The sequence below is a fragment of the Epinephelus moara genome, chromosome 2 (genome assembly GCF_006386435.1).
Source record: "Epinephelus moara isolate mb chromosome 2, YSFRI_EMoa_1.0, whole genome shotgun sequence".
NCBI classification, from domain to species: Eukaryota; Metazoa; Chordata; class Actinopteri; order Perciformes; family Serranidae; genus Epinephelus; species Epinephelus moara.
Genome location: NC_065507.1, coordinates 31,812,163 through 31,824,945, shown reverse-complemented (window position 1 = coordinate 31,824,945; position 12,783 = coordinate 31,812,163). Strand labels below are relative to the sequence as shown.

At 40.2% G+C, this 12,783-nt stretch overlaps 1 protein-coding gene across 2 annotated transcripts in view; it reads left to right on the top strand.

Annotated features, from left to right (window-relative positions):
• LOC126402670 (rho GTPase-activating protein 42) overlaps positions 1-12,783 on the top strand; it is an 84,942-nt gene that overhangs the window by 18,557 nt on the left and 53,602 nt on the right. For both annotated transcript variants that reach the window (XM_050064844.1, XM_050064836.1), the window contains exons 2-3: positions 6,687-6,782; positions 9,687-9,748. In XM_050064844.1, the coding sequence (XP_049920801.1) occupies positions 6,687-6,782; positions 9,687-9,748 (158 nt within the window). The remainder of the gene's footprint in view (positions 1-6,686; positions 6,783-9,686; positions 9,749-12,783) is intronic.

Here is a 12,783-nt window from a genome sequence, read left to right as displayed (position 1 = left end):
AATAACTGCAGTCTTTGTTATTTGATAGCTGCTTAAATTAAACAATTTTTATAGGGCAAGTAAAAACTGACTTCGGGCAAGTAGATCTCTGACCAACTTGCCCGACCGGGCAAGTGAAAAAAAACCTTAGCGTTGAACCCTGCATTATATATTCAAGAGGCACATGCCCAAATTTTTGCTCTTCAAGCTCTGTTTTCTCTCTCTTCCTATTAAACATAATTTAAAGCCAGCAAAAGCAAAAGCAAGCAGCAGGGATGCGTATGTGCCTGCACAGGATGCAGCTGCAGAGAACTAAAGAGTGAGCATGACTGATAGTGGTGATTATTCGTATTATTTTCGATGGCGTCGCTCGTCATCAGTTCCCTCGCTGCTCCAAATGAGGTGAGTGAGTAACTAGCAGAAGGGACCGTGTGGGTAGTGTAGTATTTTGTTACACAGGAATAAAGAGCCAAAGCACTGTCCCACTTCTGTGTCAGAGTCTGCTCCAGCAGCTGTCTCGACCACATCTCCCATGAGCCCTTGATGCGGGAGCGCTGTCAAAGCCCAGTGGGAGCTGTCGCTGTGACATGCTAATGATAAAATGCTAAAATGATCATTGTTTTTGGTTTGTTAAGGTGATGCGGTGTTTGGAATTTTCCACCTAGTGCAGTAGCAGATATCACATGAATATTTTTCATTTTAAAAAAGGAACCGAGCATCTATAATGTTAAATGTTGTCACAACACAAGCAGCCATACAAGAACTTTGGCTAAATTACTAAATTATGGCCTCATTAATTTTATTTAAAACAGCACTTATCTGACTCAAGAATAAGTAAACAAAACTAATTGGACTGCTACATAGGACCTTCTTGTCAACAGTTTGAGATATTCTACACTGGCTGGGTTGCCAGACTTTACAGTATATTGGATACTGTTACTTAGAATTATCACAAAGAAAGCAATGGCCAGATGATCTTATTAATTTAGTTATGTTAAGGTTTCTTTGTTTCTTTGTATTTTGTGGCTGTAATGAAACAGTGCATTCAGCTGACAGTAACATAGCTTTGTTTTTTTGATGTTGGGGCTGTCTGAACGTCTGAGCTAAAACATCATCCATTATTGATGGCCCTGCGAGCATATCCAGACAACTGCAGCTAGCTATTGATTTCAAATCAGCAGCTTTTGAGTCAAAGCAGGACTGATAGGACCACATCACTGGCACAATACATCTTCTGGAAAAGTTCCACTCAGTGGCACTCGGGGCCGACTCAGCAACATTTACGAGTGGTCAGACAAACACACTCGATATAGTGTCGATGTCTTTAAGAGCCTCTCAATCTGTGGTCTCATTAAGTGAAAGTCTTGTTATTCTGTTTCTAACAATAACTAAAATGCACTGAAATTCAATATAGCAATGCTTGCTCTTAGGTAGAGAAAAAGATACTCACTGAGAAATCTCATGTGATTGTTTTTTTATCAGGCTTTCCAAGCAATTTATGTTTCTGTGGAGATGAGAGCATTGATTTTTGTGGGCTTTTAAGGCAGGTTTGTACTTTGGGATGCCTGTTAGATAAACTATTGTCACAGTATAGGGGGTGTATAGGTTTTTACACAGTATCCATTATGGACTTTCAAACATTACCACAAACAGACATGTTGGAGCAAACATTGGACATTTGAAGGTTAGTTATCTTATTACTTATCAACAGCTTTTGTTTTTCAGTCATTATCTTTATAGCTGATAGATATCCCATTGAATATCAGTTTAATCTACGGATGTCACAAGAACCAATACTTCGGTACTAAGTCCATGCCAAAGTTCTGATAATGTGGCAGTACTCGTTTTCCTCCAGTACCGTAGGTACCATATGCAATTCTGCTGGACAGGTGATCAAGTCTGCCGTTAAATACCAAAAGAAGTAAAGAAGAAGTAAAACAACAACAACACAAGGAAGATTGCGACAAGTGCTGCTGCAGGGACAGCTCCACCTCCCCTTATCAAAAATAAACTTTTGGGGGGGGGGGGTTCCCTGGTCTTCAAGAAGGGAAGGATGTTGAGTTTGGGTAAAACGCTGCTCTCTCGTCACTGTCACTTTTTACCCAGCCATCCTATCGCAGAGGAAAGGGGCGGGACCNTGTCACTTTTTACCCAGCCATCCTATCGCAGAGGATAAGGGGCGGGACCAATAGCTTATCACAAAGACCAACCATCACATCTTACACGTACAAGCGCTTAGCAACAACAGTGTAGTAGGAATATGTTAATATACTGTAGGCTATTTATAAATATCAAAATAATGAATCCACCTACACTAGTACTTTGCTTTAAAGGCAGATCATCGAAGCTCAGTTTTAGTAAGTTTTCCAACTTTTGCCAAGAGGGAACTTTAGATATTGGTCCCTAGATTATGTTCACTGAGTTTCATGCAGATCGGTCAAACTTCCTAGGAAGAGATCGATTTGAAGTGTTTTTCAAAAAATTCAAAATGGCCGAAAATCTATATATCTGGTAGTTATGGGTTCTTGAGGCAAATTTGTTCCTCATGAGGAGAGGCATCTCTGTGCAAAGTTTTATGTCTCTACCACATACGGGGCATGAGATATGCCCATTCAAAGTTCAATCGGTTGCTATAGTGCCCCCCTTTGGCCAATTGATGTAATATTGCTTCATTCGCATCCTCCCATGACCCTCTACCACTGTGCCAAATTTCACATGGATTGACCAAGTCAGTGAGGAGAAAAACGTGGAACAGAGACACAGACACACAGACAGACACACAGACAGAGTTTTCGTCATTATATAGTAAGATGAAGCTCATACAGACTGAAAAGAATTTGTAACTGTAAATATCCAGACAGAAATTACAGTTATAAACCCTGCAAAGCTTTAAAACTGAGTTACTGCCCTACAATTTATAACATTCTCAACCTCCCTTTTTCACTCAGTCATTCATTAGTCTTCTATCACTTGAGCACATAAGTAGGAGTCTGCGCTGTATATTAGTGTGTGCATTTTCTTACTTTCCTGGCAAGAGACTTTTAAGTTCACAGTTCTTTGAAGTTAAGACATGACTGTTGGTGTGAGAAGAAGGCAGGAGCGAAGCAATTAGTGAGTCATTGTCAACAATGGATATGAGAAAATTGTGTACATTTCAAACCGTGTGGGCCGACAGCTAAAATGTCAGAGTATTTTAGAATCTCCATCTTTGGCTTTAATTATAAATTCAGCTGAATTATGAAATGTTAAAAGCCTCCGTGACACGCTGAAGCTTCATCCCACTCTTTAAAGTACTTGTAAACATAGGTTACTTTCACCTCAGTCAGCAAGAATGTACTCGCGGTGCTAACACAAGCGGACCCACACACTCACCTTTATGTAACTGAGGTATGAAACAAATTGAAAAAGTTGCGTAATAAAAAAATGAAATAAAACCAGAGGTGATTCATGCACTCAGTCAGCTACTCACCAGCCAGCTCTGCAGTTACTCTGTCTCTTGCATTAAAAAGCAGCTTAATTGATTTTTCTCATGTTTGATTTTCTTGTCAGTTTAAACTGAAATCAGATCCTCTCACCACTTATGTGTCTGACTTTGAGCATGCAGATCATTGGATACTTTTATAAAGTTTTCATGCACATATGAATCATATTAAAGCACCTCTATCTCTTGAATGGACTTGACGCACTCTGGTTGACTCATCACTACAAACAGAAAACAGTTGCTCTTGGCCAATTCTCATTGCTGATAAGTCAAAGGTACAAGACTGTGTATGTATTAAGTTAACAAGAGGAGTCAGCTACAACTCCCAAGGATCTAACAGCAGGACAGAAGCAGAGGTTGAGTTTTATAGAACTTGTTAAATCCATTCAACAGCTTGACTCAGTTCTGTGTTCCTGATTGCTGCATAGAAGCTTTGTGGATATGCTCAGATTGATTTGCATCTTCACTTGGCTTCTTCTCCACATGTCTAAGGCTAATGGGCACTATAGTATTAAGAGTCATTCAACATACCAAACTGGCCAAAAGAAAACCCAAATATATTTTTTTTAACTTTATTTTAATTGGTGTTTTCAAGTTGAAGGGAAAAGAAGAAAATAAAAAACGGTGGGTGGGGAATAGAGGTTGGTAGGAGCCACACAGTGGTACAGAGCAGGGTTTTTCAACTAATTAGTCAATAGGTTACATCCCCTAGTGTATATGGTCCATTTTTTACAATAACACATGCAATGATCAATAGAGCAGAGAATCTGAATGCAGAAACCACCTACCTTTTTTCGACAAAAAATATTAGTTTATTTTTCATCAATGGTTTACTCATATCAATGAATCTGAATGAAATCATTCGGAATTAAAGTTTTTCCAGGTAGTTTACATGGGAAATATTCATTCCGAATGAGGGTTTGCACAGGAGATCAGTTTAATTGCCTTTTAATCGCCTGTATTTGGGTCCACGCAAGGTTTAGGGCAGGGCCCTTTTAATCGCCTGTATTTGGGTCCACGCAAGGTTTAGGGCAGGGCAGGTTTCTGATTGGATAGGGGGCGAGGCGGATGTTACGTGTTTACGTTTACCGGAAGAAAACACTGTAGTCCTCTCTCCGGATAACAAGATGCTTGACGATGTCGTTCTTAGTGCCTTTTTCCGGCTTGTTTTGCTTATATTCTTGAAGCAGCAGTACGACAACAATCTTGTTCTGCTAATGCTTCGTCTGTTGAGGAGGAGAAGAGAGGTAGAAGGTAGAAATTAAAAATAATGTTTCCACTCGGGACCATCTCTTGTTTTAAGAAGCTGCCATCTTGTCGCGCATGCACTATATACGTCATCGCGCCAGAGGGGCAAGGAAACGAGCATGCGCAGAAAGACCGGAGGAATGAGTGTATACAAGTGCGAGAAATTCTTTCATTCAGAATTAGAAACAGAATATTCCAGCCCCTTTCATCGGAATTAATTTTCAATCGCATTGGCCATTTTCATTCTGAATTAGGTGTTTACAAGATCACTTTTATTAGGAATGAACTTTCATTCTGAATGAAAAGGGAATTAAACTGTACATGTAAACACACTCATTGTAGATATATATATAATTCTAGTTGTCATCACTACTCAAAATATCTCCAGAAAACAGTATGTTGAAAATCTTCTGTGTTGAATGTTCTGCTGACATAATCAATAGGATGCATTATAGGCGAATTGTATCATTAGAAAGTTAACTAAAATTAATTAATAATTCATTTCCTGGTGATGTTCGGATCCCCTGTCCATACCAAAGTTTATACCAATGTTTTTTTGTTGGGGTTTTTATTTAGTGAAAAGATAGACAACTTTTGTATGATATTTTGACCTGTGTGATATGATAACTCAGCAGCCTGGTTGTACAGTGGTTAGCAAAGTAGTCTCACAGCACAAGGGTCCCTGGTTCAAACCCAGTGTGGGGTTTAAACCCTGAGGTGGGGGAGCGTTGTGTCAACATGGGTTTTATCTGGGTACTCTGGCTTCCTTCCACAATCCAAAAACATGCACATCAGGTTAATTGGTGACTCTAAAATGAGTGTGAATGGTTGTCTGTCTCTGTGTGTCAGCCCTGCGATAGTCTGGCGACCTGTCCAGGGTGTACCCTGCCTCTCGCCCAATGTCAGCAGGGGTAGGCTCCAGCCCTCCCCCCGCAACCCCCAACAGGATAAGTGGTGACAGAAATGAATGAATATAACAACTCTTGTTTACTTTAAACACAATTTAAACCCAAATGATGTACTTTAACAATATGGATAATATACTGAAATATGCCTTGCGCTTCCTTCTTAGCTTAGAGTCGTCCATGCTTGTTTAAAAAAGGGGGCGTGGCTCTACTGCAGTCCACTTTATTAGGTGATGTGGAACACTGTGATTGTCTAAAAGACATCCCATCAAATAAGTTTGTGCATTTGGGTGGAGTCAGATGACAGTAATCATAGATCAAGACATCTTAAAAAAGCTATGTCCATTAGAGTCAACTGGGGATGAAGAAAGTTTACTGTCAAATGCAAATTTAGAGTAGGAAAAGTGCTTCAGAGACCGTAGAGATACCAATTTTTCCACTGACATCACCAGTCAATGTTTGAATAATATCAGGACTCACCTTTTCTCATCTGGAAAGCTGGAACACAAAACCTCAAATGTCACTCTGAAAAAATTAAGAGTGCACTTTATCACAGCTAAACTTCTGGAATGCAATAAACATCATAAATTTGTATCTCGCAGTGTTGGTGTATCCAAAGGTAGATTTTTTCTAAAGATTTTAACTTTGTATGTGTACTATATCATGTTTGACACAAAGGTTAGGCAGCTCAGCTGGGCTTAATTTTTCTGGACAGATCTCAGTATTATGATCAATGGACAAATGGTAAAATAAATGTAACAGATATTGCAGTCAGTCACAGAACTGCTATGGTATGAATGTCAGTGGGCATGGAATTGGACTATCAGCAAATCATAAAAGTGCATTATTTTGCTTTTTTGCTCCCTGAAATTGTCAAGCAATATCCCTCTACAGTGCCACTGTTTTGTTTTTGTAGTTGTAGTTGCAGTTTCACTGTGCTGATAGGATGTTATATTGAGCTTGGATTTTCTACTTTCTCTTTCTAATTACTCTGCTGCCAATTTTGATCCATGTGTTCAATGATTTATTTATGCAGTGTTTTATTCTGATTCTCAGACCCTCTGTTTTTGCAGATCTTTCTGCTGCCGTCCAGAAGTTCTCCCAGTCCCTGCAGGAGTTCCAGTTCGAGTGCATTGGTGATGCAGAGACGGATGACGAGGTGAACATCGGTAAGTTCAGTTCGGCCAGTCCCGGGAGGGCACATGTCTCCTTTTGCTGTCTTTCATCTTCTTTCCTTCCTGCTATTCCCAATTAGTTAGATTGTCACCTCAATCAGTACCTTATCTTATTTCCATAATCATTCTCTTGGGAGATACTCGAACACAATGGGCTGTAGTGCTGACACGTATCAGAAGAGCTAATGTCCTCTGGCTAAAGTGCTCAAACTATGATGTTATTATATTTGGGCAATTTCACATCAGTGAAAGTAGTTAATAGAAAAGGGAAAAGCTTTATGTGAGTCATTGGGAGCTGTTTTCAGACAATATTAAGCATACTCTGCAAATTCCTGGAATGGGACTCGGCTTTGAGTATAGATCTTAAAGCTGTCTACAGTGCATGTATAATTAATGCTATTGATTTGCTTATGATGCTTCCCCTGTATCTTTTCAAGCCTATAAGAGATCAAAGGGACTAATTGTGATCAGTGTCAGAGATTAATGGAGGTGCGAACCTCCTAGCCTCCAACAGGAATATGAAAGCAGCTGTGCAGAGGGCTCTTTGGCTCTAATGGGCAGGACTCTCAGTCTGGCCTCTTCTTCCTCTTCTTTTTTTTCACTGCTCATTATCCCCAGCTTGAGGTCCTTCGCTCCGTGGTGCTGGAGAATGCTGAATTACTGTCCATCTGTGAGGGCTAGACTGGATATCGACCTCCTCTACATGAGGCTGTAATGTTCATCTGAATGCGTAATGAATAGCCTTGCTTTCCTTTTTTTCTCCCAAAGCTGAGGAGGCTGTATGATAGGCAGGGGGGCAGCAGACCAATTATGCTTATTGGAAAAATTCACACCCAAATCCAAGCCTCATTAGAATCAAGCATGCTTTAATTTGAGACAATGTACCCCTTCCCTGGCCCTCAATCAAGAGCAGTGTGGATCTCAGATTGAACAATTGATATTTTAGTTGCCCACCTGTTATGTAGCTGGATGTGCTCGGTGTTTACTGTGCAAACCACTGGCTCCTATTGTGTCAGTGGTTTGGCCGAGCCACAGGCATCTGTTTGGAAGCATCCTATTGGCTGTGTAATGCAGACAAAGGTAAATTCAGTAGGCGATCTTAAATAAAGACCAATCATTTGAAATAACATTATGCAATATTCGGCAAGATTTTAAATTCCTTGCATCCACAACACGCCAACTCAGTGCTTACATGCAAAATAACAAACTCAGTCCAATTATGGAGCAAGAAATTAAGTGTTCAATATCATCTTAAAGAGAAATGATTTTCTCATCCTGCAATGCTACTGTGTTCACTCACCATCTCGCAGAGAAAAGGCCATCATTACAACAGCCTGTTGAAATCAATCTAGTCATCAATGAAACTGAGCTTTCTGACTGACATAGCTAGACCCTTGCGTGAATGCCAGCCGTGATCTTGATGCAGTATTGCTATAGTTCACTTTGATGCTCCCAACTTCCCCACATAACATCGAGATCCTGTATGTGCCGCCAGACGGGTTCACCTGACCTTTTATTGATTTCTCTGTATGACTTCCTGCAGTGACATTCACATTCCACGCCAGTTATCTGGGAATCAGTGGGGCCAAAAGATTGATGTGGCTATAGAAATTTAGATTTTTTTTCGGGAAGTTACATGCCCTTCTCTCAGAAGGTCAATCATTTAGTCTCCAAGAGCTGCTCAGAGTCTTTTGGGATGGAACAGGTCAGATAAGGTCTGTATCTGAAAAGTAAAAAATCAGGCAGAAAAGCAGCATGTAAACCCATCAAGTGATTATGTTATTATAGTATCCAGAAAAAATGTATGTTTATAGTAATGTCTCTACTTATTTTCTTATATGAGCTTGACTTCCGTACTCATCCACTCTTGAGGTTGTAAATTTCATTTCATTCAGTGATTCATCAGGTCTATTGCCTCTCCTCCATTTACCAGTGAATGATATGCAAGCTGTAACCTCACTTTGACTCCCATTTCCTTTCTTTGGAGTCTAATCTTGTCCCATCAACGGCTCCAGCTGTGCCCTTTACCCTCTGAGAGGTTTGTACTGTTGATAAAGGAGCTAGTGGCATTAATAGGAGGCCAGCCTGCCTGCAGGATCACTGGCACAAAATCATTGCTTGCTGGTCTTTAAAAGCTTTGGTGTGTAAATGGACCAAAGTGTCTAAGATGATGCATGGGTCCCTATGCCAGGTCGTCGTGCCTGATAATGATGTTACTGTGTTGGCAAGCAGAGCAGCTCGGCCGCTGCTAAATGGCTGGACACGGGGTGACATGGGGGCTGACCAACCGAGGCCACACTGTATCTGGCCCTCTATTTAATGAAGCTGTGAAGCGATCACGGCACAATTCTCTGGCAGATAAGATTCGATGTATTGTATGCTGAATTCATCTGGCCCTGCGGAATGTAATATAAGCTACTAGCCCAGATGGGGGGGGGCATATCTCGGCCACATCAGTCACTCCTGCATTGTGACAGTATATTGTAAAGCCTAGCAGGGGAAGAAAATAAAGGGAAGCAATCAGTGGGTCCCATTCAATTGAAGTATTGTTTTTTACTGCAAGTCTTGGTTTTAAATTGGACAGCTGCATGATTTTATTAGGTTCTAAAATGTGCTGCACTGAAAGCTCTGAAGCTGCAGTGCGAATAAACATTTTAGCACCATTCTATAGTGCTTGTGGGGTGCCAGGAACATCTGATGTTTAACGACGGAGCCACTGTGTTAAAATATCTTCTTTTTTTATCATCTGTATATAACAACACGGTTGATCACCGTACTTACCAAATGGCGAGCATATTGTCCAAGATGCATCATATATGTTGATGCATTTATTGACCAAACATAGAGTATGTCACCTTTAATAGGGTGTTGTAAGAATGATCTTTCTGTGTATTTCAGCCCAGTCATTCAAAGAGTTCTCCCAGCTGCTGACTACTGTTGAAGAGGAAAGACGACGCTTGGTAAGAATGCAGTTTTGATTTTCTTTTTGTAGATGATTTTGTGTTATACTTAAGAGAGGAAGAACACATGCTTGTCTGACTTAAATGCTCTGCGAGGATAACCATTCCGACAGAATTTGGTTTGGTATGAATTCGAGACATCTGGCGAAAACAATGGAATCTACAAGTTTCCTACCTCCATTTTTTCCCTAAAACAAACAGTTGTTAATAGTACCCATGGGTTCGGCCACTTTCTCTGAACACCAGGCAGTCTCCTTATTCAGCCGTGGAAAAGACGTTGGTGGTATATCGAAGTACAATGATGTTGGAGAAGTCGCAGTAGTAAGAACTGAAAACCTGAGAGAGAAAAACAGGTACAGAAAACACACAGTACGGCTTTTCCTCTCAAAACTGAAGCTTTGAATCATAAAATCAGAGTTAATGTGGAATAAACACAAAAGATATATATTGAAATTCAAATACTATTGTTGAATCTTTTTAAATTTGAACACAGATTCTCTCCTGTGAACAACAGATTCCTTATTAAACCCTCAACGCCATCAGTTGTGGTGAACCTTTTCTTGATTTCCCATTCATTTGTGAGATCCAGAAAATGATCAGCACATGAGGCATGTGCTGTAGTGTGTGAGCATTGTCTCGCCCTTCTATTTTACTCAGCTAGTGCGAACAAAAGCGGTTTCCATTCTTCATCAGTGAAGTGCACAGTGACTCCCAAGTAGTTATCATTATTCACAGAAGTCCAATGATCCACTTTGAGAGTGACTTTCTAGCTCGCTCGAGTATGTTCATTCCCTTTCCTCCATACAAAGTGTGTATTCTTGACGCAATGGTTCCTCTCAAGGGTAGATTATAAGAGGCGTCTCTCAGTCTGTCTGCTGCTGTGATAATAAGGCGGCATTTTTAGCTATCCATTTAGCCAAAGCATTAGTAGCCATCTCATTTGCATGTTTTGATATACACCCACGGATACCACACTGCTGTATTGTAGATTGGTGAAGCCCAGTAGTTTTAGTTTGATGATTTGCTTTGAGGTGATGTGTCAAAGACAAATTAAACCATTCAGAATGCAGAATACTTCAGTTTTCTGTTTTGTTTTTCACAATGATCGGTTGGCCAACTTTATAAAGATAAACTTTCCTCCTTAAAACTGCACCACTGTCCTTATCCATCTAGCCAGGATAGTTCGGTTTGGCAGTACCAGTTGTTACATATGTTGGCGACCACAGGAAGTAGACAAAACGCAGCTCCAATAGTTGCGTACATTTACAGTATTTCAAATTAATCGCCAAAATTAGTGCGTTAATTTTTACAGCACTAACTGATATACTTTTATACTGTGATGTTTTGTATTTACTTCCATATGTTTACTTACTTCAGTGTAATTCTGCTCACCAGCTTTGTAGCAGACTGCACCACTTTCTCATTTTTATCACTGTGTTGCTCTGTTTGTGCAGGGAAACAACCCTGTCCCTGCACTTAGCATTTATTTTGTAAAAGTAGACATTTTAGAGGGTGCTACTGAGAGGTGCCTCAAGGCAGGAATTACCTCAGTCCACATACTTCAGCTGTGCATCTGATTTACCAAGTCTGATATGCAAATGAGATCAGCTGCAGGTTTGCAGTCATGGGTTTTGTAACTACCTGAGACATTTTCATTAGGATTCCGTTCTCCGTGAAGGAGCAGACTTTTTACAGCCACTTTTTTTTTTCAGTCTGAGGGGGAGAGTGTTTGGCACTGAAGAGATTTAGTTTGGAATAACACTTTAAATGGGGAGCACGGATAGGGCTTTTTAAGACTAACACTCTAAAGTTTAAGGTAATGATAAGAATATGAGAGTAATGATTGGACTACTAAAGCTCTCACACAGTGTGCCATTTCCATATGGATGCACAGATATATTGTACCTCTGCTTGATTATGCATTGTACAGGTTTTACATCAGTAGCTGCGTAAACACAGACTCGTATGTTAATATCAAGGCTGGAATATGTGTGACTAAATGTGAACATTTTCCTCCCAAAATTCAAAGTGCAGCTTAATTTTATGATGGACAGAGTTGCCCTTTGAAGATGTCTGTCACCTCTGTGCAGACAATGTAGCTTTATGGAATATCTTGTCATCCTAATCCATATGACAAGCATAAAGGCACTGTTCATAAATCCATATGGCCTATAGAGTTTGAAACTGTTTTACTTGTAAATTATTTAATTGTGTCAGTATGAACTAGGAGAATCTTGCTAATTAAGCAATCACAGTGCCCGAAAATGTTTTCTCTATTAAGGAGTAAAACAGATGTGACATTTTTGCCAGCAAACTCAGTGTGACACAGGGCTGGTTGGCTCTCACTGTCCATGGTGCCTCAAACTAGGCTCTGGCATATGGTTGTGACTCTGTCTCTCTGGTGTAGTGGTGGCTATTTGATGGCTGTCGAAAATGATCAGGGCAGTCTGTGGCACAGCAAGTTATATTGTTTTTAAGGAACAGTTCACCCCCAAATCAAAAATTCATATTTTTCCTCTTACCTGTAGTGCTATCTTACTATATAATGACGAAAACTCTGTCTGTGGGTGTGTCTGTCTGTGTTTCTGTTCCACGTTTTTCTCCTCACTGACTTGGTCAATTCATGTGAAATTTGGCACAGTGGTAGAGGGTCATGGGAGGATGCGAATGAAGCAATATTACATCAATTGGCCAAAGGCGGGCGCTATAGCAACCGATTGAATGTGCAAACTTTGAACAGGCATATCTCATGCCCCGTATGTGGTAGAGACATGAAACTTTGCACAGAGATGCCTCTTCTCATGAGGAACAAATTTGCCTCAAGAACCCATAACTTCCGGTTATATAGATTTTCGGCCATTTTGAATTTTTCTGAAAAACATTTAAAATCGATCTCTTCTAGGGAGATAGATAGATAGATAGATAGATAGATAGATTCAGGTCCATAATTATTTGGACAATGATACAGTTGTCATCATTTTGGCTCTGTACACCACCACAATGGGTTTTAAATGAAACAATGAATACCTGCTTAA